The sequence below is a fragment of the Periplaneta americana genome, chromosome 10 (genome assembly GCF_040183065.1).
Source record: "Periplaneta americana isolate PAMFEO1 chromosome 10, P.americana_PAMFEO1_priV1, whole genome shotgun sequence".
NCBI lineage: Eukaryota > Metazoa > Arthropoda > Insecta > Blattodea > Blattidae > Periplaneta > Periplaneta americana.
This window is the reverse complement of record NC_091126.1, coordinates 148,306,287-148,327,234: the sequence shown is the minus strand read 5'-3', so window position 1 is coordinate 148,327,234 and position 20,948 is coordinate 148,306,287. Positions and strand designations below refer to the sequence as shown.

The 20,948-nt window shown below is 37.2% G+C and overlaps 1 protein-coding gene across 1 annotated transcript in view; it reads right to left on the bottom strand.

The window, feature by feature from the left end:
- The window catches only part of LOC138707745 (uncharacterized), a 559,377-nt gene that overhangs the window by 208,826 nt on the left and 329,603 nt on the right, over positions 1-20,948 (bottom strand). The window contains exons 13-16 of the mRNA XM_069837610.1: positions 12,354-12,509; positions 12,150-12,227; positions 11,650-11,805; positions 11,445-11,522 (exon numbers count right to left, since the gene is read on the bottom strand). Coding sequence (XP_069693711.1) covers positions 11,445-11,522; positions 11,650-11,805; positions 12,150-12,227; positions 12,354-12,509 — 468 coding nt within the window. The remainder of the gene's footprint in view (positions 1-11,444; positions 11,523-11,649; positions 11,806-12,149; positions 12,228-12,353; positions 12,510-20,948) is intronic.

The following is a 20,948-nucleotide window of genomic DNA, read 5'->3' as shown; positions in this document are numbered from 1 at the left end:
TCTTGTAAATTGGAAGCTTTTTTGAAAATCTGCCAGTGGAATACAGTAGCGTGCAAACTAATCCGAACAACGTAATTACTTATGCAAAAACACTCAAACGGGATAATAAAGGATGTAAGACATACCTCAGTAATCTATGTGGCCTCGCTTGTTCCTAATAACAGCTCTGAGACGATTTGGCATGGATTCCACTAATTTCCCACAAATATTCTTCATTTCTTCATCGCGAAACCATACACCAATGAGGGCAGAAATCATCTTCTCCTTTGTAGAACAATCCATTTTTTGCATTCTTTTCCAAATTGACCACAAGTTCTCAATACGGTTGATGTCGGGTGAGTTGTCTGACCAGGGGAGTACCTGAATATTCTTCTTTTTGAAGAATTCTGTAGTTTTTCGAGACGTATGGCATGGTGCCAGGTCTTGTTGGAACACACCTCTGCCATCCGGAAATGATTTTTGCAGCTGGGGTACGATTCTGGTTTCCAATAAGTGAATATATTTGTCAGAATTCATCATTCCCTTGATAGGTATTAATGCTCTAGACCCTTCATGTGTAAAAAACCCCAAAACATTACTTTAGGGGGGTATTTGGGTGCTTGTTGGAGATGAGCTGCTGTTACTTTTTCGGATCCTTTCTGTACGTAAGAAACACTGTGGCAGTGCACCTCGAAATGAGGCTCATCGGAAAAAAGTACATTCTTCCAGTCATGCACTGTCCATTGTTGATGTAATTTTGCCCACATTAAGCATTTTTGCACATAACAGGGGTTAGCAGTTGCTTCTTAATAGGCTTACGAACCCTTCATCCAGCTTTCAAAAGCCTACACCGCACTGTTGTGACGTGAATATTCGCCCCAGTGGTAGCCATTAACTCGCGGGTTAAGTCGACAGCAGTTAGTGTAGGATTTAATTTACTTTTCCTGACAATTAAACGATCATCTGCAGGTGAAGCCTTCCTTTTCCTGCCACAGTTTCCTTTTTTCTGGGGTGTGATGGATCCAGTCTCCCTGTATCGTTTTATGATCGAATTAACAGTAGCCAAACCAGTGTGGCATTCTGCAGCAATTTGCCTCTGTGTCATAGAAGAATGCTCTGCTAATGTTATAATTTTAGACCGTTTTCGTGGAGTTGTATCCATTTGTGAAGACGACAGAATGTACACAGGATTGCAGTATTAAGTCTTCAACTCAACTGAAATGCTTATAAGTACAAAACGACAAGCAAAATGTCACATATTATAAAAAAAAATAATAACGACAGACCTTCAACAATTGAATTACACGTACTACAGATGCCAATTAAAGTGGTATGAGCAGCTGTGAGGCCAAAAATGACAGAAAATGTAAAAATATGTCGTGTTCGGATTAATTTGGACGCTACTGTACATGTGAAATATTTCTTCAGAAGTAGCAGTTGAGAAGCTCACCGATGTGGAGTAACGGTTAACATGTCTGATAGTGAAACATCTTGGCCTGGGTTCAGATCCTTGTTTGGACAGTTTTCCTCATTGAGTTATACCGGGATTTTCCCTCAAAATATAATGAGGAAGTGCTGCTTAAATTTCGGAGCTGGACCCTGCACTCATCTTGCTAACATTATCACTTTCATGTCACTCTTATGCTAGATGAATACAGCAGTTGAGAGGGCGTCGTAAAATAACTTGATTAAAGAAAAAACACTGGAGAAACTTTCGACATACAAGGTGCGTGATAGAGCACAACTCAGCCATTTGAATTTTAAATGCTGCTTGTTTCGAAATTTTATAGAAAGCTCTTCTGATACGGCATATATTTTTTACACAGATGATAATAAAATGTTATATTATTACCGTTCCCTCGTCTAATCTGCCTCGAAATAAGTGAAATAACACATGGGCCTCCAGATCACTAGAGTCGATGGCAATTCGGAAGGCAGTTGTCTGCTAGCGTTTGCGTCGAGAGAGGCAGATAGAGAGAGCAAGGCAGCGTACAACATTGCCACATCGTACTTCAAGTGCACGTGCAATACAAATAGTGCAGGAGAGAATTTAAATTATCAAAAGACAATAATGACCTCAGCTGTTGATTACTGTAAGCATGAAACCAAACAAACACTCTTTCCTTCACTAATATTATTCTTTACATGATTCTCAATCCCACACCACATGCTTCTGCAGTCGTTTCTTGAATGTTGGAAACGTTGCTGCCAGCATCAAGATGGCCGGCAGCATTCTGCTCGTTAACGTTTTTAAAATAATTATACAACTTAAACACTATTTTCCGCGCCTGCTTGTGTAATACTTGTCTTTTTACAGTTTCTTCTTCCATTTATTTACCTTACATACACACAGTAAATGATAATTTTTCTTGTTCAATGTATTGAAACACTCGCACGTTAACAAACGAACCTGGGAAGTGCTTGTTATAGACTGATTCTGACTGGTTCTACTGTACAAGCTTGGGATGTCACATACCAGAAATGCTACGCCGCTTATAGAAGCTAACCGCCTTCCGAAATGCCATCTAGTCTAACACATGAGGCACCACAGAGTTCATCATAGATGGCTGTGTCTTCTTTATTCGATGTACCACTACAGAATAGTTGGTTTTTATTTACTACAAATGTGAAGTATTTGTCTTCTTCCCACAACGTAAGCTAGAGAATAATTCTGTGAATGGAAACAAGTCTGTGTTTCTGAGTCTCTTTGTTCTCTTACACTTGCCAGTGGTGTAATTATGTCCATTTCCCGCAAGTGAAAAGTGATGAATACTTGTTGAGAACCCAGGTCGATTAGCCAATGTGCTTAAGAATTCTCCCTGCCTCTCTTGGCGTGCTGTTTAGCAACTCATGTGATCCCTATAATTCCTTCTGATAAAAAATCAAAACAAACAAGTGATTATTATATGCTTTGTACTTGATCCGTGGTCGAGATATTTGATCTTTTGCTTTTATTATTTTCGATAACGATATGACTCCAATCTTGACGGAAAAGGGTGGATAAAGAGAGAGCAGAGGATTTTTCAAGGTGTCTCCCCCTTTCTACCCAGCACTGTTATGATACTGTTGCTACTCTACCTACAATCATAACTCTGCAAAATCCTACATGGCGTTCATAACAATGAAATGACTGAATGTTGTACTTATTCGTGTTTAACATTTGTTTTACTGATCTAATTTTTATTCAAGTTATACTGACTGAGTTCATTTTGAATCCATTACTTTTTAAGGTAATTTGAATACTTTTTTTTTTATTTTGTTTCAAGACAATAATGTTGTTTGCACATATTTTACACTTGACACACAAAGTAGATAATTTCAATCATATTCATTTTTCCCTCAGAATCGCAATTTCATTTGAAAGCAACCAAACTATTTTGATCAATTCTCGCATATTAGTATTTGGATGAGTTTTTCTTCGTGATCCATGCAAAGCTATTCATATTTGAATACATTGATTATATTTCCAGTCTGTTTTCCTAGCTGGAAGAGTAATAAAGATTTTAAAATAATAAAACGGAGTGAGCTGTTACTAAGGGGGTTTCATTTTTAAATTATTACAATTTCTTTACTATAGCGTTACCACATTAAAGTACAAATCTATTGACATTCTTGGATACTAGACGAATCACAGATATCGTAAGGAAATAGAACTGAATGTGGACTTAAATTTCACACACGAAATAATGGTCGAAAGTTGCTGTGAAGTGCAGTCAGAGATGAGACGGTTAGGAGTGGTAGGCAGCAGTGAGGGGCACCACACACACCTCACTTCCGAGCGTTCCACTTACTTACAGATAAAAAGCTAGTTTCGTAACATCAAATCAATGAGAGGTTAAGTTAGGATAAGATATTTTTATTTTTTTTATTTCTTTTATTGGGTTATTTTACGACGCTGTATCAGCATCTGAGGTTATTTAGCATCTGAATGATATGAATGTGATAATGCCGGTGAAGTGAGTCTGGGGTCCAACACCGAAAGTTACCCAGCATTTGCTCTTATTGGGTTGAGGGAAAACCCCAGAAAAACCTCAACCAGGTAACTTGCCCGACTGGGATTCGCACACGGGAAACCTGTTTTCGCGGCCAGACGCGCTGACTGTTACTTCACAGGTGTGGACTAGGATAAGACAGTTTAGGGTTCCACTATGCCTCCCATATAATCACAATTGTCAAGGAATGTGCCTTTTCTTGCAAGGCATGCCAAAATCCTAATCTAACCTTACCCAAATATCTCTTATGTTCGAATCAGTGAATGGTTATATTAGGTAAGGTTAAGTTAGGTTAGATTAGATTATTCTTTTGCTATGCATTGCATTCTTCCAAGGTATATCAAAAGCCTGAACTAACCTTACCTAACCTAACCTAACGTAACCGAACCTGTGAATCTCTAAGGAATGGCACAGAAATGTGATTCATCTGTATGTTGTACACTGCCGCATAGGATGTTTAATAAGTTCAATGACGATTTGTAAATGTCTTTTATCTCAGGATATTTGACATGATCAGAGACCGGGAAATCACAATTAGCCTTTTCCTTCCCATTGTGACAGTTTAGAATTCAAAATCCAGTATGTAACAGAGTACAGTACTGAGTTTGAATTGAAAAGTTTTCCCTTCATGACGTCTGATGCAAATGTGTTGCGCCACTTAATCAAGGCCAAAATGAGACAGTACTGGTAATGCTGATTACTGTTGACTGAAATCTTTTTATGCCATGATATAAACTGTGTATTCCGTTTTAATGGTGATGTTTTCATTCATAATGTCCCGATGCATAATGGCAAAATGGTGTAGGAGCTGGGGGTATAGGAAGGAAATGTTACAGTGACACAAGGGAGGGGAGAAATGGGGCCCAGTCGGATAAGAGAAAAAGCCACATCTATATATTTATATTTTGGAATGCTCTGTGCTCGTTTACAGATGTAAATGATACCATTTGAATAATGTGTTTTCATATAGTTTAGTCAGAACGTATTTCTTCACATTCCAATGAGATATCCTACATATCGAAATTTATGGTTTGTCCCCTTGTCTGCCTGGACCCATCAACTATTGTTAGTCAACTGTCCAAAAACAGGTTTGGACCCTACAAGTGACACTCATAGGGCGATCAGAGCAGGAGGTAATGAGTAAGAGTGGCCAATTCCTTTCCCCCCTCCGTTGCATGCATCACTGACTAGATACATATTACATTAATCAGATTTCAGATACTACAAAAAAATGTTTGATAATTGAAACTGTCATATTACTATCTACTGTTTTGCAACACATTTTAGAACACTTTTCTAGGATCACATCTAAGGTTCTTAGACATTGTTGTTTGGCATACACATAAAGGTAACATATACCAAAATGTTGTATGTACTGAGGGTCAGAGTGAAATACATGAGCTGCATCACTTACTTGCATTATGTTGGGCAAAAAAGTTTACTAGGTGAACTGAAGGTATGTTAACCCCCAACTTCCAAAGTCAAATATCTCTCTTACATACACACACATGTACCACATACTGTAACTTTGCTCCCTACAATTACACAATATATTTAACATTTGCTAAAAACGTTTTTTTCTGGGGGAAAAAAAATAAATAAATAAATAAAAATTAAAAAAAAAAGCTATGAACTTTCCACCAATATGATATTATACCTTTTTGTTACACACAATATGAGCTATTTACACTACTTTAAAGACACTGCCGAGTTCACAGTATGCAGATGAGAGATGGGTGGGCCACACTACTCTAGGTAGCTGCAATCCAAGAAGATAGATGCACAATGATGTACAGCAGTGGCAAAAAAAAACGGACCGACCCTTGTAGCTGATTTCAGAGCCTTGTTCACTCCAGAACACAATAGACTGGTAACTAAGACTTTCGTGGTTCGAATCCTGCCTGGAAAGGAACCTTTTTTTTTGTTCCTTATTCAAATTTATTCCCAATACTTTCTGATTGCAGCGATATTATACTACTTAATTAACTTATTATTCCCAGAACATGAATTTTACCATCTTATTTTCTAATGGCTTTCAAAATGGGCTATGTCAGCAGTTGCGACTACAACAATTTCAATAGATTACTCGCTATCTTGTGAATGCGGGTGTGGCATGTGCAGTGGCTAATTTTGGGGACTTTGATTAGTCTGTCGGTCCGGGTTTTCTTGCCACTACTGTACACTGACGGTCAAAATATCTGGCTCTACTAATCGATATTTTTTTTTGGCGTAAGTATGGCTTATTTAGTTATTACTTGTATGAATACATGGTGATGATAATAGTCAGTGTTGCCAATCACACATAAATATACCCGCATTATAGAATTCAATTTTTCATCCCACACTGCTGATTGTGAAGCAACACTGAATTTAGCGGGAAACCACTGATATTGTCAATTACGAGAATAATTTATGCTCAATCTACATAGTAATTTTTCCTGACACGTTTTTAACTGCTCAAATAATGGTACCACTTATTGAGAACTAGTGGAATTCTTTCAATTTTTGTCAATTTTTAATGTCTTTGGTTCTGACTTATTCCGTGATTGGAAAGTTTGCTTACATGGTCATGTAATCATAGGCCGGATGTCTTTGAACGCCAGTGTACATGTGATGCTATCAACACTGTACCTACTTTCTTCTCAGAAGAGACTCAACAATTATTTAATATCCTTAGTTTTCTCTTGAAGTCAGGACCAAAACAATGTGACTGGTTCAAAAACCGAGTCGACCAATTAATCCTAGATACTATATACATATTAAACAAATTACTGAATTGGTCCTGACTACAAAGAGAAAAATTACAATCATTCAACACATATTTTTTCATCACAGTCCTCAATTTTTTACAATGACAGTTTGCTTTGAAATGTCTGCAGAATGAATTCTCCCATTCTCGGAACTGAGTGAAAACTTCGTTTCTGGGCAATGAAAGACTTCCAAAATCGTCATCAAATGCCTTGAAGTAAGTAAATATTTGATGGCTTTCACTCAGTTCTCTCTGGCTTTCTCCCAGAGTGAGAGTATTTTTACAGTGACTGCATTTATGTTTTTTGAGGAACCTTGAGCAAATGTACCCTGCAATGTAGTAAACAGCATTATCGTCCTCGATACTTCCAGTATCACACTCCACATCCATTTCGACTATAGTATCAGGAGTACAATCACTGATACAGTTTACATCTGTAACAGATGACGACTCCTGAACAGCCTTGTCACTAACAGAAATACTATTCAGTTTCGTCAAAACATACTCAACATCTTTTTCGCAGTTACTTCTGTGTGATAACTTGGAAAGAGATGTAATGAGTATGTGTCGAAGACCACTTTCAAGTTGTTGGACAGATGGATTTATAGTGCACCCGTGCTGTTGTCTTATGGTAGCAAATGTATTCTCCAATGCATCCTGACTCAGAAATCGAGTCCTTAATTTAGGAATGTTATACTCAGAACTAAGCTCATCGAACAAATTCAGCAAGCTCTGAATACTAATTCTCCAACCTTCAAGACAAGCTGGCTGACGCTCGCAACCCACGAATTCCAAGGACTGAGTGTCATTCAAAGTTTTTTTTTTTTTTTTCAAAAATTCTACGTGAACGGAGTCAGGAGTTATGGCAAATCTATATTTAAATTTATCTGTTTTCAGTTTCGTGTTGTTGAAAGTGTCCAATAGCTTGTCCATCATCTCAATGAAGTCGGCAGTATGAAGAGCACTGATAGGTAGCTTTCCCATTCCAACATATGCATGAATTGCAGTATGTACAAAATAGGAAAACACCTGTGTTGCCAGCTTAACCTTCATACGAGAAAACATTTTAGGGAAAACATGGTCCTTTGTCAGTTTAGGAACTAACTTAAGTTTTAACACATCATCATGCATATCATAGATAGTTCTAATATGTGACCAAGATACAGGGTTTTCCCGAGCCCCTTCCACGCTGTAGCCGAGAACTGAGAAATATGTTCCCAAATTGAAGCAGCCGAAAGCCGCCATTTGTTTGTTAGAAAACGCGCGGGATTTCGAAACCGCTATTTGAATACATGTTGTATTGCGTATCCGAAAGCTAAATGTTTTTGTAGTAGTAGTAGTAGTAGTAGTAGTAGTAGTAGTAGTAGTAGTAGTAGTAGTAGCAAGTAGCAAGTAGCAAGTAGTATAAAAAACTGTTTCATTAATCCGTAACTAAGACAAGAGTTACTTTCAATCAGGGATATAAAAAAATTAACTTTTTGTAGTTTATACAGTTTCTGTTGAGTTGTCCAAAGGAACGATGGTGTGAAAATTCCTTTCTCTAACAGGCTATGTGGCCTAATACTTGTTCTGGGAGATGAATTAGAAATGTGTTATGCCATTACTTAATGAGTGGTTAGTACATGCAGTATTAATGAATATGTTTCAGCTTTTAGGCTCTGAAATTTGTTTATATATATATTTTTTAAACAGGATCTATTTCTACCGTCCCGCGCCGTGGCGTGGTGGTCTAAAGCATATTGCTTAGGACTCGCATTACGGAATGCGCGCTGGTTCGAGTCCTCATGGGGAAGAAATTTTGTCATGAAATTTCGGCCAATGTATGGGACCAGTGCCCATCCAGAATCGTGATGCACTTGGGGAGCTAGGATAGGTAGCAAAATCCGGTTGCGAAAGCAGCTGTAAAGGCTGGGGGGGGATCATCGTGCTAACCACACGATACCTCTATTCTGGTTGGATGATCGTCCACCTCTGCTTCGGCATGTGGGCGTATGGCCAGCAGCCGGCTGGTCGGTCTGGGGCCTTCACAGACTGTAGCGCCACGGATTATTGTTATTATTATTATTATTATTATTATTATTATTATTATTATTATTATTATTATTATTATTATTAATTCTGTATCTTCGAATTCGGCGAATAATTTTATTATTCATGTATGCACTGAAACAACAGCTGTTTGAAGAAAGGGAAGGATATGGAGTGGATGAAGGACAATAACAATGTATACGGTAATAACGTAATTTGAGAGGTAACAACTATCTTCGAAATGAGTTGAAACACTGAATGATTCATTGTAGGGTAGAAATTCTCTCTGTAGATTGCACCTATCCATTTTCGGTTAAGGGAATCTTTACTCAGAGGAAATCTGAAGCACAAACAGCCATATAAGTACAATAGTTTGTCTTCTGTAACATAATACGGGCCTAAAATATTGTAGAAATTAAAGATTAACTAATCAGTGAAATGTAACATTCCTTCCTTCTTTATCTTTACATCTGTGTGCATTGCTGCAATTAAAAATAGCAGACGAACTAAACCTGTACTTATTCATCTCAACCAAGCAAATGGCCGCCCGTCGGCTGTTCAATTTGGGAGCATAACACTAGCGCCAGTGAGCGGTCTAGCGGTTATTTAGTAAGTCTATGGTTTTTCCATGTAATGCAAATCATATCGCAATAAGTTGTTCCTAATTGACTTCAAAATGTGTGGTGGATCATACATGAAATGAATTTTATTCCCATTGACTTCAAAATACGGTCTTACTGCTGAAACCCCCAATTTAGATGCCAAACTTTGATTATTTGTACCTTGATCACATATTAAAACCTTAATATGGAACCCGATTTTGTGAAGTTCACAAACACACAAATTGACAATGTTCAAGAGAGATGTAGCAGATATAGGACCATCAGATATCCAATAACCTATTACCTGTTTCCATCCCTTCTTAATCCCTTTAACCATTGCCATCAAACAATGGTTACCTATTTTCATGGGATATCTTGCTATTCCATCGTCAGCAAAACCCTTAATCATATCAGATTTAGAGTCATAATGCAACTGCTGACATATGGCAATTTCATCAATGATCAGTGAACATACATTCTCTGATCTGTCAGACAGAGGCCCTGCAGCAAGTGGCTTAAGAGTTGTCAAAACAGGCTGCATCAGACCTGGCTGAATGTCTATTTTGTTCTGATAACTTTGAAGTGTCTTGATACTGGGCAATAGGAAAAGTTTTTCCATAAAATTATACCCTTTAGGACTGTGATAAAATAATGACAAAGAAAAATCTTTCATGACGTCACTCCATCTATATCCATGTTTATGAATTTTTCCAATCTGCACCTGTGCCTCGTATATCTTTTGAACAATTGTTGGCAGTTGAGATGATGTGGCCATTGGCTCCCTTCTCCTTCCAACTTGATCCCAAATTCTGTCTTCTTCGACTTGTTGCAATTTTTTCTCCAGTCTCTTCACCTTTGCTTTCAGAGCTGCCATTTTTAGTTTGTTGCTCCTGGGTGAAGATGAGAAGTGAGGACTGGAGAAAAGTTTTCGTTTTGCAACACCAGGACCTAAAGATTACGAAATTAACTTCAGATTAATCTAATTGCTGGGAACTATTTTAAATAAAAAATGAAATGTGACAACACCTTTAGCCTTGTTAAGTTAAAGTAGGCCTAACAAAAGGCATGCAAGCTATGGATAGGCTATATAACATACTACAAAATTGACAATACATCAAAATGTGATCAATATTTACCAAGTTTGGAAGGAGGTGTAGCTGAAGCTGAAGGAAACTGTTCCATCATGGATGTATTCATGTCAGTATCTAAGGAAATAAATGATAAATTAAATTGAAGCAAGAATTGAACAGACTTTGTGCTCCATTCATTTCAAACTGCTCTTAACTGTGTAAATTATAACTCATATAAATGTTAAGTAATAGTAACAATCCAAAAGTTTAATGCTGCAACAAATTTGATTGTGTTAATCTGAATTGTTCATTGTAATGTAATATAAAATATTTTTTTGCTAATAGGCTGGGCCATAGAGGACAACTGACACTAACAGAAAGGGATAATCAGCAGAGGTGTTGGGATATTAAAGAGGAGTCAGTAAGAGGGAATGATGGTGTACTTCGTGCCAGGGAGACTTGTCAGGATATCAGCTGCAATATCGATCGTCTGGTTCAAAAGTGCGACAACTCAAAAAAACAAGTTTTGAGATATCTTCAGTTGAAAGTTTCAAATAAATCCCCTAAAAAGGGACAGATTTCTGGTTCATAACCACGACAATTAGAAATGAGTCAGTATTCAGGACGAGTATATCACGATCTTCCAGTTCATTATTAATAGATTTCGAAATGTAGTAATAATGGATTAATAAAGTCCATAGTTATAATTACTTCTAAAGCAGTTTATTTCGTTTTTATTCTTTTTGGTTGTAAATATGACTTATCTCAATATTGAATCGGAAAGAGCTCCGAAAGGGGCTTTCAGTAGTATAAATAACTAAAAAATGGCAATTTTTGAGTTGTCGCACTTTTGAACTGGACGATCGATATATAACAAGATAAACACCCTGCCCTGTAGTTAAGAGGATTTGTTATTATTCGCTACTTTACGAATGAAGTATGAAAACTGCAGACATATGGCGGGGGGCAATTAACTTAAATGATTACTAGCATGTTACCAGGCTCACAAGACAGTATCGCTTACCTTCAGCTGTGGGAATCACATTGAATAGGAGCGATGGTTGCTGATAGCCCCTCAGCTGTTCACCAATCATACTGTTCCCTGTAATAATCACAAAAAAAACGAAACATAATTAATTATGTATTTTGAAACATGTAATATAAGAACAGCTGATGAGGAACTAAGACATTCCTTGAAATCCATAAACTTGACTAAATGGAATAATTACCTTGTTGGCATGCATCTTTATTCATCCCGGCATATGCCGTCGAAGCAGTAATCTTTGAAGCTGGAGTACTCATAGGAGCAGGAATTGTTTGAGGCATAGCTGCCAAGCCTGCAGCCTGCTCAGTTGCAGCTTGTAAACTTATGAGACTACGCGTACCTGAAAATAAAGAAAAGAGTAATGAAATCGGAAATTTTAAACATGAATGACATGAATACATCGTTGGGCCATAGAAGACAACTGATACAAACAGAAAGGGATCATCAGCAGAGGTGTTGGTAAGTCAGTAATAGGGAATAATGGTGTACATCGTGCCAGGGAGACTTGTTAGGATATCAGTTGTAATATATAACAAAATAAACACCCTGCCCTGTAGTTAAGAGGATTTGTTATTATTTGCTGCTGTAAAAGAATGAAGTATGAAAACTGCAGACTATGGCAGGGGGCAATTTACTTAAATGATTACTAGCATGTTACCAGGCTCACAAGACAGTATCGCTTACCTTCAGCTGTGGGAACCACATTGAATAGGAGCGATGTTTGCTGATAGCCCCTCAGCTGTTCACCAATCATACTGTTCCCTGTAATAATAACAAAAAAGCGAAACATAATTAATTATGTATTTTGAAACATGTAATGTAAGAACAGCTGATGAGAAACCAAGGCATTCCTTGAAATCCATAAACTTGACTAAGTGGAAGAATTACCTTGTTGGCATGCATCTTTATTCATCCCGGCATATGCCATCGAAGCAGTAATCTTTGAAGCTGGAGTACTCATAGGTGCAGGAATTGTTTGAGGCATAGATGCCAAGCCTGCAGCCTGCTCAGTTGCAGCTTGTAAACCTATGAGACTACGCGTACCTGAAAATAAAGAAAAGAGTAATGAAATCGGAAATTTTAAACATGAATGACATAAAAACATTGCTAGTGTACTAATTACCTTCAGCAGCTGCAGAATCAATCTTCGCCCTCCTAGCATACGTCCGCAAAGTCTTGTGATGCCTGAAAGTTGGGGTAGACCCCGGTGATAAGGTCGCTTGAGGCATAACTGGGCTAGATGGTGGGCTCCGGATTTTAGGGTTTGATGGCACCACTAATCCATTAGCATGAACATTGGGCACTGCAGTTTGCTTAAGTATCACTTTTTGTGAAGAGCTATAATAGTCAGACTCAATGAAGTGGTCCATTCAGATTTTCAACCTGTGTGTGGCATCTGCGGCAACTCGATACCGGTCCTCTAGCCCACAAAATCGGAGCCACTTCCAACACCTAAAGCAATGGATTACAATTACTAATGAGATAAAGTAGAAGAAATATTGAATAGAAATCATGCAAAAATTGGGGAAAAAAATAATAATTTATCTGCTGCATTTGTGTTATTTTAAGAGATGACTAATGCGCATCACTAGGTGGTGAGTGACCATAGCAAAACTGGTAGCAGCAACAGATATTGGGTACAAACTAAATTAAATATTAGGCCTAAGCTTATTATTATTATTATTATTATTATTATTATTATTATTATTATTATTATTATTATTATTATTATTATTATTACACATGATTGAGAATTTCTCCAGAATGGCTAACTATATCAAAGAAGGCATAATTTTATTTTCCATAACTGTGAGATGTTTATACTGAAAACCACTTGGTTTTAGTTTGCAGCCATGTGGCCTAATGCTACAATTCAGGTTTACGAGGTTTCATTTTCAGCCTTCTTGCTCTTTTTCGTCAATATTTCACATTTCATTACAGTTTGACTGAATTTCGGAACCATCTAAATTTATACTCCTACTATAATCCTAAATAAATTAGCAGAAAGCAATGCACAGCTCGTCTAACCTACTTCACCAAAAAGTACATTGTTTTCGAGTGTAAGGTTTAGGCTATACAGGACACAATAATAATACTAAAGCTTACCTCATAGGTTCCTGAGGAAAATAGAAAAAATGCTTCCCTCCCACAGTATTAACAGTCTTGCATCCAGGCGCTGAGCATCTTCCTCGAATCTTTTGCATTTTTCTGGCATCCATCTTGCCTTCATAACGCTGTTGGCTGGTCATCGGCCAATGTTCTGACTACTTCGTATTGGAAAGTGGAGAACGCTGGTTCTCACGTAGTTCTATGATTTACCACCTACGACGTCAGGCACTGATCACCTTATTTCAGAATACCGCATCTAGATCGTGCTGACTGCAATTTCGCATCCTATTATATATTTATCCATGATTATATGCTTCGTACTTGATCCATGGTCGAGATGTTTGATCTTCTGTCTTTATTGTTTTTGATAAGGATATGATCCCAATCTGGACGCAACAGGTTTTTGCTGTCACTACACTACCTACAATCATTATAACTCTGCAAAATCCTAGATGTCGTTCATAACAACTATAATGACTGAAAGTTGTATTCATTCGTGTTTAACACTTGTTTTACTGATCTAATTTTTATTCAAGTTATAGAGACTGGGTACATTTTGATCCTATTATTTTCTAAGGTAATTTGAATATCTTTTTTTTTTTTTTTTTTTTTTTTCTTCTTAATTTTGTTTGAAGACAATAATGTTATTTGCACATTTTTTCCACTTCACACACAAAGTAGATAATTTCAATCATATTCATTTTTACCTCAGAATCGCAATTTCATTTGAAAGCAACCAAATTATTTTGATCAATTCTCGCATATTAGTATTTGGATGAGTTTTTCTTCGTGATCCTTGCAAAGCTATTCATATTTGAATACACTGATTATTTTTCCAGTCTGTTTTCCTAGCTGGAAGAGTAACAGAGATTTTAAAATAATAAAAGTAGTGGGCTGTTACTAAGTGGGTTTGATTTTTAAATTATTACAATTTCTTTACTATAGCGTTACCACATTATAGTACAAATGTATTGACAGTCTTGGAGACTAGACGGCTCACAGATATCGTAAGGAAAAAAGAACTGAGTGTGGACTACAATTTCACGCCCAAAATGATGGTCGAAAGTTGCTGCGAAGTGCAGTCAGAGATGAGATTATTTAGGAGTGGTAGGCAGCAGTGAGGGGCACCACATACACCTCACTTCCGAGCATTCCACTTACTTACAGATAAAAAGCTAGTTTCGTAACATTGAATCAATTAGAGGGTAGGTTAGGTTAGTTTAAGGTTTTACTATGCTTTCCATATAATCACAATTGTGAAGGAATGTGCCCTTCCTTGCAAGGCATGCGAAAATCCTAATCTAAACTAACCCAACTCTGATTGAACATTACGAAAAATCTCTTATGTTCGAATCAGTGAGTGGTTATATTAGGTAAGATTAAGTTAGGTTACGTTAGATTATGCTTTTGCTATGCTTTAAACATATTGGCAATTGTCTAAGAATAAGTCATATCAAAAGCCTGAACTAACCTTACCTAACCTAACTTAATATAACCGAACCTGTCAGTCTCTAAGGAATGGCACGGAAATGTGATTCATGTGTATGTTGTACACTGCCGCATAGGATGTATAATAAGTTCAACTACAATTTGTAAATATACGTTATCTCAGGGTTTTTGACATGATCAGAGACCGGGAAACCATAATTAGCCTTTTCCTTCCCATTGTGACAGTTTAATATTCAAAATCCAGTATGTAACAGAGTACAGTACTGAGTTTGAATTGAAAAGTTTTCCTTTCATGACGTCTGATGCAGGTGCATTGCGCCACTTAATCAAGGCCAAAGTGAGACAGTACTGCAATGCTGATTACTGTTGAAAGAAATCTTTTTATGTCATAATATCAACTGTGTTTTCCGTTTTAATGGTGATGTTTTCATTCATGATGTCCCGATGCATAATGGCAAAATGGTGTAGAAGCTGGGGGTATAGGAAGGAAATGTTACAGTGACACAAGGATGGGAAGAAATGGAAGGACATTCTTCACTCAGTATATTGTAACTGCAATAACGCGTCATAAGAAAATGTGGATAAATATATTTCCATTTTTATATTGTAATATTTGCAAGTGGAAAGAGGAACCACACGTTTATGAGTATGTAGACTTGTATGCATTGGTTCTTAGTGTTGGAGACAGCTACCCAGATTGAATATTAAGTTGGGGTACACCAGCACAACATGAAAAATTATTGAATTCACTTATGACTTAAGAAGGAAATGGGAACTTTTTTCTTCAGTGACTGTATCCAATTGTGTCATACAGCTGGTTCGAGGCAACTGCTTGCTGAATTTGTCTCGGTCCATAGAATGAGTTCTAAATGTTGTAAGTTTCAAGAATAAATATTTACAGAATAGGAAAAAACATACATGTATTTGGAAACTATATACATCTTTATTCTTTAATACTGCAGTTAACATAATGCAAATATTAATGCCAATATAGCACGAAGCAATCGTGTTTATTGTAAAATCGTCAGTTGCTGCCCAAATTTGTAGGCAGTCAGGACAAGAGTAAGATATGCCTGAAACCTTGAAATACATCTACGATTACTTATATAGTTGCATAGTCTCTCCCCTCTCTGTGCTAAAAGTGTAAAGACAACAATGTATCATGGTATTCGGAAAGAATTTTAAAATGTAGAACTTTCAACCCAAAAGTACACTATTAAGCACATAATTTTCTCATTGGGAGCCTTGCCAATATTGACTGCATCATTGGTTATTTGTAGGCCTTTGAAAAGGGATCAGTTAAAAGTAGTGATGGTACCGAGTATAGCTGTGGCTGGTGGAATGGGCAGAATTTCCCCTACAATTTGACATAAGCAGCATAGAGACTACCTCTGCTTACTTCAAGTTGTTGGGGAAGGTCACCCCATTACACCCGCTTCGGCTATACTCGGTACCATCACTAGCTTTAACTGCTCCCTTTCCTTTGCCCTAGTCATTAGGTAGGTAGCATTAGATATCATTTAATTTGTGCTTACATTTAAATCGAATTGGCAAAAAGTGATCAGCGTAGTGCAATATACCTTTAAAATTTTCGATGAAGTTCTTTTAAATGGTGTTTTCGGCAGGTGTAAGAAAAGTGAAATCGCTTCTACAGCATTTCATGTTTCTGAAAGTGAAATATGAAGCACTATGCCACCTCGTAGCATCAAAATAGTTTTTGAAATCATATTTTGTTTGCAAATGAGAATATTTTTTAAATAAGTTATAATCTGAATTGAGGTTCATTAATGTTTGTAGGTCGCAGATTGCTTCATATTATGAATTGGCTTAAGAACATTTAATGCATTCAGTGTCACTTCATATGTTGTAAACGTAGCAGATTCCTCTGTGACTAACAATAATGGAGACTGATATTTATAATGGAATAACAGATCGTATTTTAAGTTTTTTTTTTTTTTTCTAACTTTAATATGGGGAACAAAAACATGTTCCGAAGACCTCATTCGGGAGAGTGGGACAAATTTTCGCGAAAAATGATGTTCACATATTTTAATGGACATATGACGACCTGTGGCCTACAAGGTGATAATTCTTGTTGTATGGCTTTCTCATTCTCCATGTATTTTAAGTTGGAGGCTTATTAGTGTTACTAAATTAGGGCTTATTCAGTATTTTATTTTAATCTAATACACATTGATTTCACTAAACAGAACTACAGCCAAAAGTTCAAGCTAACAAGCCAACAAAGGTCTTCACAATGCAACACATAACCACATGGCTTGGATTGTGTAAACTGTAAGCAGGATGTGCATCATAAGGGTTTTCTTGATGCCTCTTGTAAATTGAAAGCTTTTATGAAAATCTGCCAGTGGATACATGTGAAATATTTCTTCAGAAATAAGAGTGGAGAAGTTCACCGATGTGGAGGAGTAACGGTTAACATGTCTGATAGTGAAACTTCTTGCCCTGGGGTCAAATGCTTGTTTGGAAAGTTTTCTCCATTGAGTTATACCGGGTTTTTCCCTCAACGCATGAAGAGGAAGTGCTACTAAAATTACGGAGCTGGACCCTGCACTCATCTTGCTAATATTATCACCTTCATGTGACTCACATACTAGATGAATACAGCAGTTGAGAGGGTGTTGTAAAATAACTTGATTAAAGAAAAAACACTAGAGAAACATTCAACATACGAGGTGCGTGATAGACCACAATTCAGCCATTTGAATTTTAAATGCTGCCTGTTTCGAAATTTTATAGAAAGCGCTTGTGATAATGTATATATTTTTTACACAGATGATAATAAAATATTATATTATTACTGTTCCCTCGTCTCATCTGCTCGAAATAAATGAAATAACACATGGGCGTCCAGATCACTAACACATAAGGCACCACAGAGTTCATCATAGATGGCTGCCTTCTTTATTCAATGTAACGATACATAATAGTTGGTTTTTATTTTCTACAAATCTGAAGTATTTGTCTTCTTCCCACAACGTAAGCTAGAGAAAAATTCTGCGAATGGAAGCAAGTTTTTGTTTCTAAGTGTCTTTATTCTGTTACACTTGCCAGTGGTGTAATAATGTCCATTTCCCGCAAGTGAAAAGTGATGAATATTTGTTGACAACCCAGGTCGAATAGCTAAGGTGTTTAAGAATTCTCCCTGCCTCTGCTATTAAACAATTCATATTTTAGTCCTTGTTTCCTTCTGATAAATACAAAAAATATATATATATATATATATATATATATATATATATATATATATATTATATGCTTTGTACTTGATCAGTGGTTGAGATGTTTGATCTTCTGTCTTTATTATTTTCGATAAGGATATTATCGCAATCTTGACGGAACAGGTTTTTTTTTCTTTTTTTGTGGAGAAAGCGAGGGCAGAGTATTGTTCAAGTTGTCTACACAGCACTTTTATGATACTGTCACTACTCCATCTACAATCATCATAACTCTGCAAGATCCTACTTGGCGTTCATAACAACTAAAATGACTGAAAGTTGTACTCATTCGTGTTTAACACTTGTTTTATTGATCTAATTTTTATTCAAGGTATAATAACTGGGTACATTTTGAACCCATTATTTTTTAATGTAATTTGAATACTTGTTTAAAATTTTGAATCAAGACAATAATGTTATTTTCACAAATCTAGTCTTTCAGGTAAAGCTCCCTGTGAAGCAGATTTGAATAATTTCAAGGGAAAAATTGTTCCGGGGCCGGGTATCGATCCCGTGCCCTCTGGTTGAACGTACCAGTTCTCTTACCAATTGAGCTGCCCGGAAATTCCACCCGACACTGTCTCAACTTTTCCCTTTATATCCACACAACTCGCGTGGGCTGACGAAACGCCAGAGACCCAAATCGAGTGCACACAATCTCTGTGTGACTTGGAATTGTGGTTTTCTGTTAACGTACACAGTGACGTATACATTATACAAATCTAGTCTCAAAAGTTGAGACGGTGTCGGGTTGAGTTCCTGGGTAGCTCAGTTGTTAATAGCGCTGGTATGTTCAACCAGAGGTCCCAGGATCGATACCCAGGCCCGGAACACTTTTTCCCTTGAAATTATTCAAATCTGCTCTACAGGGAGCTTTACCTGAAAGAGTAGATTTGTATAATGTGTATGTCACTGTGTACGTTAACAGAAAACCACAATTCCAAGTCATGCAGAGATTGTGAGCCCTCGATGTGGGCCTCTAGTGTTTCCTCAGCCCACGCGAGTTGTGTGGAAATAAAGGGAAAAGTTGAGACGGTGTCGGGTGGAGTTCCCCGGGTAGCTCAGTTGGTAAGAGCGCTGGTACATTCAACCAGATGTCCCGGGATCGATACCTGGCCCTGGAACAATTTTTCCCTTGAAATTATGTTATTTTCACATTTTACACATGACACACAAAGTAGATAATTCCAATTATATTCATTTTTCCTTCAGAATCGCAATTTCATTTGAAAGCACCCAAACTATTATGATCAATTCTCGCATATTAGTATTTGGATGAGTTTTCCTAGCTGGAAGAGTAATACAAATTTTAAAGTAATAAACGGAGTGAGCTGTTACTAAGTGGGTTTTATTTTTAAATTATTGTACTTTCTTTACTATAGTGTTACCACGTTAAAGTACAAATGTATTGACATTCTTGGATACTAGACGAGCCACAGATATCGTAAGGGAAAAGAACTGAGTGCGGACACAAATTTTGCACCCAAAATAATGGTCGAAAGTTGCTGTGAAGTACAGTCAGAGGTGAGATCGGTTAGGAGTGGTAGGCAGCAGCGAGGGGCACCACATGCACCTCACTTCCGAGTGTTCCACTTACAGATAGAAAGCTAGTTTCGTAACATCGAATCAATGAGAGGTTAGGTTAGGTTAGTTTAAAGTTTTACTATGCCTTCCATATCATCACAATTGTCAAGGAATTCCAAAATCCTAATCTAACCTAACCCAACACTGATTGAACATTACGAAAAATCTCTTATGTTCGAATCAGTGACTGGTTACATTAGGTTAAGTTAGATTATGCTTTTGCTATGCTTTGCATATATTGGCAATTGTATAAGAATATGACCCTTCTTACATGGCATATCAAAAGCCTGAACTAACCTTACCTAACCTAACCTCACATAACCGAACCTGTGAATCTCTAAGGAATGGCACAGAAATGTGATTCATGTGTATGTTGTACACTGCCGCATAGGCTGTTTAATAAGTTCAACGACGATTTGTAAATATCAGTTATCTCAGAGTTTTTGACATGATCAGAGACCGGGAAATCAGAATTAGCCTTTTCCTTCCCATTGTGAGAGTTTAGTATTCAAAATCCAGTATGTAACAGAGTACTGAGTTTGAATTGAAAAGTTTTACTTCATGACGTCTGATGCAAATGTGTTGCGCCACTTAATCTAGGCCAAAGTGAGACAGTACTGTGATGCTGATTACTGTTGAAAGAAATCTTTTTATGCCATGATATAAACTGTGTATTCCGTTTTAATGGTGATGTTTGCATTCATGATGTCCCGATGCATAATGGCAAAATGGTGTAGAAGCTGGGGGTATAGGAAGGAAATGCTACATTGGCAAAGGATGGGGAGAAATGGGAGGACATTCTTCACTCCCTATATTGTGACTGCAATAATGCGTTATAAGATAATGTGGGTAAATACTTACTTACTTACAAATGGCTTTTAAGGAACCCGAAGGTTCATTGCCGCCCTCACATAAGCCCGCCAGCAGTCCCTATCCTGTGCAAGATTAATCCAGTCTCTATCATCATACCCCACCTCCCTCAAATCCATTTTAATATTATCCTCCCATCTACGTCTCGGCCTCCCTAAAGGTCTTTTTCCCTCCTGTCTCCCAACTAACACTCTATATGCATTTCTGGATTCGCCCATACGTGCTACATGCC